The following is an 8,302-nucleotide window of genomic DNA, read 5'->3' as shown; positions in this document are numbered from 1 at the left end:
TTTGCATGTAGAAAAACCCCCTCAAATCCTACTGGAAGACAATTTACTCTTTCCATCGAATAAATTTATAATTAAAAGAAATCCTGGGAAAGAGGTTTTTCACGATAACTAGATATTGAAATCGTTGCTTACTCCCAGTGGTGTATCAAACAGCGTAAGTGCACATACTATGCTGTCTAACTCACACACAGGAGATTTAATATAACAGTAATTAACATGTCCTTTTGACGGCAGTTAAAATGTATTTGAAAAGAAAATGAGTGTATTGAAAAAACAACTTTCTTTGTAAAATGTACTTTGCAGAGGAAACTGCCATCGTAAAACGTAAAACGTCGTTTTTAACTTATAAATTCTAAGGAGTATATTGACTTGTAAGATAATATATGTATATGTTGATATGGTGTAATATTGACTCTGATGAACATAAAATTCATAGAGCAATGGGGTCGGGGGTAGTGCAGAGCTTCCTGCAACTCCTAATATTTCTTCTTGATGTAAATTTTTATTTTTAGTATAAAAAAAACCCTGTTCGTTGAAAGACTGTCCCCAATCCCCCGCCCGCTAATGACCCCACTGCCACATATCCAGAATTAAAATTTGAGTTGGGATAATTCTCTCCATTTGGGGAGGGGGGGGGGGGGTGTTTTCATCGAGTAAGTTATATTTTTTCCTCTCGTAACCCCGTATAATTTAAAAATCAATGAGATATAAGTTCTTGACATTTTTTTTTACATGTCACCAAAAAGATTTTAAAATTCCGAATAACCGGTATTCCTATTACTACTTTTAATTTTTATTTTTACCTCGCTTCTCTCATTGCCTTTGGCTCTAGTCTCTAGGACTTCAGTTAATGTACTATTACATGAAGTTAATGAGTTGTATTTATTTATTGAATCATAAAATAAAACATTTATTCCTGTTTTTAGATTCCTTCGTGCTCGCTGAATACTGTACACCTTAGATGGCTAAATCATTGTATTGCCCACAAAAACAGCTATAATATAGTATCGTTTCTTTGTCCAAGGTTTAGGAAATTAATACACCAAATGAACTCGGCAGTAAACGATCCCAAAAGCAAAGCAACACTAAATAAATAAAATATCAATTATCTCGGGGAAAAAGTAATAAAGACATAATTATATGAATTATATGTCAATATTCTTCATGCCATCTTTAAAACTCAAAATACAGGTGTTTTGTTTATTTTTCGTCAGATAATGTGTTTTGTCAAATGCTCTGTATGTCAAGTGGTCAACGGTCACATTTTTTACTCAGAGAACCAAGATGAATCCATCTATTTGCAGAATTGCTTTTTGCGATTCGCCAATTTATTTATTTGTGCAACTGAGAAAATATTTGTATATTAATACACAAAAAGATACGTCGTACATGTGAATATTAAATCTGAACAGATTCAACGTGCATTTCCTTATCAATGCCCATTAACTATAAATTTCTGTTACGACTTAAACTCTCTAAAGAGTTCAATTCTCTAGCATTATTGATCCTTTTGTAATAAAAAGTATTATTGTATTATTCAGGGATAATTTATTGGTACTGACATATTTTGAGTCTCAAAACGAAGACAAACGTCCATGGGATATAATATAAAAACGCTATCTAGAATGATAATTTATAAATATTAATGTTTATTTTCGTAGACATTCAGATCTTTTCCTGTTCGCATTTTTCAGCTACAAAAACGGCATAAACCAGAAAAAAATATTTGGTGAAATGTGAAAAAAACCCAATATGAATCTCCATATTACTATAGATTGCAGACGGCAAGAAAAAGGTCTCTATTATTACCGGTATTATATTATTATTATTTATTGTGTATATGGTATATAGCGTTTCATACATCCAAACCATCTAAAAAAACCCGGTTGAATGGCTTTATTTGTCTGGTCAAAATCAAGTAAAAATAAACAACAGAGAATGTAAACAAGGATAGAAGTCATGAATGAGCAAGTAATTATTACTTATTTCCCATGAGAAATTATTGCAACATATTTGGAAGGATCTCTGAATTAACTTCTACATGTAAATAGTATTCGTTACCGACAACAGGGCTGTTGGCTAGAATTAATGAATCCTTTGACCGAGAAAGTTCACCAGGTAGTGCACAAGGCATAAACCATGCTGGTAATTCTTATCAACCAGCATTTAGTTTGAACCTCTTAAATAGTTCAATCAGATTTTTATGTCCCTGTAATCGAAGATTCGGGGGTATATGGTTAATGCTATGTCCGTCGGTCCGCCCGTCTTTCTGTCTGGCTGTCTGTTTGTCCTTACCCATCACTTTTGATCGGTTGGGGCAAAGGCATGGGTTTAATATTTCACTTGCAACAATACATTTCCCTGAGTATGAATAAATTTTACCTCTACACTTTGAATTTTGATCAACTTTTGCACAAAAAAAATGAGCAAACTTTATCATTGACCATAGCTTTTGTATAATTAATGCTAGGGCTTTCGTACTTTTTGTTATTTATTGTGGCAAGCATTTCCTTTGATTAATGTATTTTTGACCTTGGCATTTGAGTTTGACACACATCAAAAACTTGAACACTGTCCATAACTTTTGAAACAAGCTAATTCAGAGAATTCATGTCCCCCGCTTAGGGAAAAAGTTGGATCCCCCTGACTGAATTTGTAGAATTATTAAAAGTATACATGCATACTGAAGCAAATAAAATACATGTATGTCAATATGCATATAAAGATTTGATTGCTTATTCTTTATTATGTGTATAGAAGATTCTTTTTATATGGAATATTTATCACACTGTAATGATGATTTTATAACCTCATAAATTTTTCATTTCACATGCTGAATACTATCATTCAGTAAAAAAAAAAAAAGAAAAGTATCTTTAAAAAAAAAAAAATAAAGGATCGACCGAGATTCGATCCCGGGACCTCTCACATGTGAAGCGAAAGCACGGAATCGCTGGAAGTACAAATCAGTATATGCAGGTCTGAAGTCACATACATGTATATATTCATGTTCGGTATTCTCAAAATTTTATACAATCCATGGTGTTTGATTTATTTAGCCTTTATTAAACAGTTCTAATAGATGTAATAAGAACATACAGTCCGCCGAGAACCTGTTTTATACGCAATAACTCTCCTCATGCCCCTGTGCTAAAAATAGCGACATGTAATACTATAAATACTAATAAAACAAACGGGGCGGGGCACTTTGAGAGGGCTGAGAGAGGTCCTAGGGAGTTTTAGTATAAAATTATATTGCATAAGCTCAAAATTAATCTTCTTGAAATATCGCCCGGAAATGATAGTGTTACACACAGACAGAATGTATAAATTTACGACCTTGAACTTTGACCTTTTGACCTCAAAAATCAATAGGGGTCTTCATTAGGCCACATGGAGTTGTTGTGTAAAATTTCATGGCAATAGCTCAAATGGTTTTAGAGATATCGTGTAGAAACGAAAGTGTTATAACAGACAGAATTTGCTTATTTATGACCTTGACCTTTGACCTTTTGACCTCAAAATCAATAGGGGTCTTTTTTAGTCCATAGGGAGTTGCTATGCTAAATTTCATTGCAAAAGCTCAAAGGGTTCTCGAGATATCGTGTGGAAACGAAAGCGTTACAGACAGACAGAAAGACGGACGGACGGACGGCCGGACAGCCGGACGGACGGACGGCCAAACCCAAATTAATATCCCCCACTTTTCAAGCGGGGGACAAAAATAGAACTAGGGCTTTAATATTTCACAGGTGTTTTTTATGACAAGACCTTCCTTCGAATACCAACAATTTTGATCTTTTGACCTTTACCTTGGAGTCAATTTTCTTTTAAAATACAACCCTTTGTCAGAGCTTTTGAATAGTATTTGCTGAAGTGTTTATATTTCACATATGTACCAGTGGCGTAGCATCGTTTTTGAAAGTGGGGGGACCAGCCGGAGAAAAAAAATCTTTTTTACTTACCTGAAAAAGTTGACAAGCAAAAAAAAAAAAAAAGGGAACAGTTGAAAGTTGCTCAAAGTCGAAAATCCTATTTCGTGGGGGGGGGGGGGGGGGGGGGGTTAGAGGCTAACTTTTTTTCAGTGTCAACTACTTTCAGTACCAATTACCAATTCTAATACTTCATTTTCGGTACATCACTAAAACTGGGGGGGGGGGGCACCAGGTTTTCAATTAACATTTGCTATAGTATAGGTAAGGTTGGGAAAAAAATTGGGGGGGCCAGGCCCCCCCTAGCCCCCCCTGTTGCTACGCCCCTGATGTACTATGGGACAAGCCTTTTTTGATATCTTGATCTTGGACATAGGGAACTTTCACTATAGACTGCCTTACGGAGACTTCAGTGTTTCACAAACCCCATCTTGTTTTACACACTAATTGAATCAGAGGCGTACAGTGATTTTGATACCAAACATTGAAGACGTATTTTGTATATATAGTTATATACAACTATAATTGATTTGTTATACAAGTACTAACTCTTTCAGATAGTATACTGCACATACATGCAAGTATTTTTTCAAAGTCAAACTCTGATTTTTGAATCCGATTAAAGCATCTAACTCTGAACGTAGATGATTTAATCCGATTCAAACATGAGGTTTACACATACACATTAATTGATTTATATCTAAAAAAGTCCAGTCCAGAAGAGCAATTGAGAACCTGTGTCATAGAAATGTAGATAATGTCAAAGGGCGTGGTCTTAGTCGACAAATCCAAAGTTAAGCAAATATGTTGGAAACACGTGTTTTCTATCTTTTAAATTGAAATTCCCACTAAAAATTAATATCAACTGTAAAAAAAAAATGTTTTATATCAGCAATTATCTTTAATATAAAATCCCCTCATAATTCTCAGGAGCTCTTAGATGAATTTTGAAAGATAAATAATTTGTTTTAGCGGAAATAAAAATGTCAAACATTCTGCGTTAATAGAAGAAAGCTCATAAATTCTAGGATTGTGAAAAAATATCCCAAAGGTAAACCAATAAATCAACAAATATTTTTCAGTGTCTCAGAACGCATTTCAGCAAAATTATTTCAAACAACAGTAATTCTGCAATTGAATCTCTTCATAAGCCAACAACTGCTTATACTTCGCTTAAATTATAAAGCAAGGAGTTCCTAACACAAGAAGAGCTCGTTCATAAAATAGCAGCTACCCACATAATCACTTTATATTCTATTCGAATCCTGCTGGATCCGTTATGGAAACGTTGATTTTATTATGGGAAAAAGTATATTTAAAAGAAGTAAAACACCTGTGAAATATGAAAGCAATAGCCCCACCCCATCAAAAGTTATAGACAAGGTTAATTTGTTTGTGGACAAACAGGCAGACAGGCGGACAGGACAAAAACTGTATACCCCCGAATCCTCGATTAGGGGGGCATACAAAACGTATTCATTTGATCTTCATGTCTCTGTTTTCAAAGTTATAGGGCATATAAATGTGATGTGTAAGTGAATTTATGTGAATAATCATAAAAAAAATATATCATTATGTTGTTATATAACATATAACAGCAGAATTGCTAATATTTAAGGAATGAAGCTTATTTCAACTTTTGTTATACGATATAACATAACTAAGGGCAGTTTCCGCGAAGCGGTTTATAAAAGAGTGTAAAAAATGGAAAAATTATCTCATTGTCTTCATTGAAATTAAATTATAAGGAATGAAGCTTATTTCAACTTATGTTATACTATATAACATAACTTGGGGCAGTTTGCACTTTTTTATAAACCGCTTCGCGGTTTATAAAGCGTAAACTGCCCTTACATTTTACTGTGAAATCACATATTTTCGAGGGGTCAAATTTTTTACCCTTTCCGAGATATTGGATTGTGGTTGGTTGGAGTATGTTTAGTAATAATGCATATGAAGTTTTACATTTCGTGGTGGTCATGAATTCGTGGGTCTTTCCATGCCTCGAAAACAACGAAAATTAACCCCCACGAAAATCAGTGATTTCACAGTATTACCGAACAATTCTGACAAGCGCTTTTGCTTTCAGATATCTCTTGAAATTATAGAGATTTCTCTCATACTTTAGAGAGATATCTCTTTTAAAACAGTGATATAACGTTTAAAACATTGATATATCTTTTAAAACAGTGGTATCTCTTTTAAAACAGAGTTATCTCTCAACTAAAAGAAATGTCTCTCTCAGAAAAAAAATCTTTTTCTCGATCAGAAATAGGTATCTTTTTCAATGAGAAAAATATCTCTTTTACATAGAGAGATTTCTCTTTCACATAAAGAGATATTTCTTTCACTTTTGATATATATCTCATTCGTTGAGAAAGATATCTCTTAACTTAAAGGATTTCTCTTTTTTTCACTTATGAATGAAACATTATATAAATATAGCCCTTTGATGAATCCAATCCGACCGAGCACGATATGCTTTTCTGTGAAGTCGATATATCTATGGATTGACCGAATTAAAGGGCTACATTTGTTATATTATTTTTACATAGATTAACAAAATACAATTTGAAAATAATGGGAACAAGGCACAAGTTTTCTCTCTTTAACTTTTAGAGACTAGAGATCAAAATAAATTAAGCTGTTTAATGTAATTTTGTAACCTTTATACTGATGAAGTAATTTAGAGGATTTACTAATTCTAAATACTACATTTATCTGTATCAATTTTTGACAAACATATTCAATATGTTTCAATACAAAGTAGATCCTAATTCATGAAATTGTTATGTTTCATTAATTACAGAACATTAAAAAATATTAATTACAAGATGAAGTATATATTTTTTGAGAAACATCAAGTCATACAGTGTATTAGCTATAATTGTGAAATCAGTATTATTTTTGTTTTACAGAAAATATAATCTCCATTTTAAGAAACATCAATTCGATATGCATTTCAGATTCTATAAATAGTAACTCAAGTCTTTATGCTGTTATATACTTAATCACGTGATCAAGTTTTAGCCAATCGGAGAGCTTGGAATAAATGATAAAAATAATATATGGAGATAAAGAACAGTATTCAAGATCAGAGTCCATAAAACAATACAAATTCGGAGCAGAGCAAACACCGACCTCAAAAACATCAGAGGTGGGATCAAGTACCATGGGGGAGTGACCATCCCCTGCCGACCGGTCACACCAGCCGTGTGCTCCTTGTCATGATCGGGAAATGATATATCTCTTTCACTTTGAGTGACATACACTTACATACATATACTTGTGTATCCTGTTTAATGGTCTTTAATTTCGAGTTCCTTTGATTAACGTACCACTATTTCTTTTCTTTTCCTTTTTTTTTTTTTGATGCTCTCATGTATTCAGTCTATGAAAGGCTTATTCCAAATGCTTATTGCAATTTCAATCATACGGATTATTGATATAACCAGATTGGATAATAGTTTATCTTGCTATGAGCTTTGTCCTTCACATTTATACACGTTCAGTCACTATTAAACTTCGTTGTGGAGGATCACTAAATCTCAGCAGGATATCTAATTTAGTTTTAATGGTCCAAATTAACAACAGTCTAAAATCCCAATAGATAAGTCCAAGCACTGAACAACACAAATTTAACGAACAATAATGAAAATAGAAAAATAGTCTTCTTTTTAAAAATGTTTGAGTATTTCTAAGTTGAGGCAGTTTTGATAAATTTTCGTGAACGTGAATATCAAAATTATTAATTTAAAAAATGCTATAATGTCCAATGAAGAAAAGGACCTTTAAAAAATTACTACTTCAGATTTCAGAGAGGGTAGACCTGCCACAATGAAATGACGTATGTATACTTCATGAGTAATATCATGTAAAAGTCCTTTAGTAGATGCTGTTCAACAAAACAACAAATTTGGTTTCAATGATACCCGGTCACGAGGGGCCATAAAATAACAAGATTTCAACAAGTTTACAATATTGCAATTTTGCTCTTCATGACAACTTTAACAAATCCGAAATTTATCCCTCTTCAAATCAATACAGAGATAGAAAGAGCATGATTTCGCTCATCACCCATGAGACTGTTTCATCAAGAGATGTAACGAATTATGAAACGTTTAATGATTAACATCCATTAGAAATCCCTCGTGTTGATTCAAATTGTCAAATCCATAAAAATCGAATCTTGCCCTTCAGCAATCCCACCTCTTTGCTACAAGTGACGGCGTGGCTGCTGAGACTGACAGCTGGCATATAAAGGGACGGCAATCTGAAAATGACATCACTGATTCATTGCATTACACCTGCGCGGGAACCAACAGCAGACGACACACACAATGACGGTAAGTTTATCATCTGCTTGTAAA

At 33.4% G+C, this 8,302-nt stretch overlaps 1 protein-coding gene across 2 annotated transcripts in view; it reads left to right on the top strand.

Moving 5' to 3' along the window:
* The window catches only part of LOC134272774 (uncharacterized), a 33,077-nt gene that overhangs the window by 14,908 nt on the left and 9,867 nt on the right, over positions 1–8,302 (top strand). Inside the window, exon 2 of one of the 2 annotated variants that reach the window (XM_062754956.1) lies at positions 8,133–8,278. In XM_062754956.1, the coding sequence (XP_062610940.1) occupies positions 8,273–8,278 (6 nt within the window). In that variant the 5' untranslated portion in view covers positions 8,133–8,272. Of the gene's footprint in view, positions 1–8,132; positions 8,279–8,302 lie in introns of those variants that run through there. The other variant, XM_062754958.1, reaches the window with a different exon arrangement.

This window comes from Saccostrea cucullata, unplaced genomic scaffold (genome assembly GCF_032062105.1).
Source record: "Saccostrea cucullata isolate Sc308-1 unplaced genomic scaffold, CSIRO_AGI_Scuc_v1 ctg1998, whole genome shotgun sequence".
Classification (NCBI taxonomy): domain Eukaryota; kingdom Metazoa; phylum Mollusca; class Bivalvia; order Ostreida; family Ostreidae; genus Saccostrea; species Saccostrea cuccullata.
The sequence above is the reverse complement of the archived record's forward strand: the minus strand, read 5'-3'. Positions and strand labels throughout refer to the sequence as shown.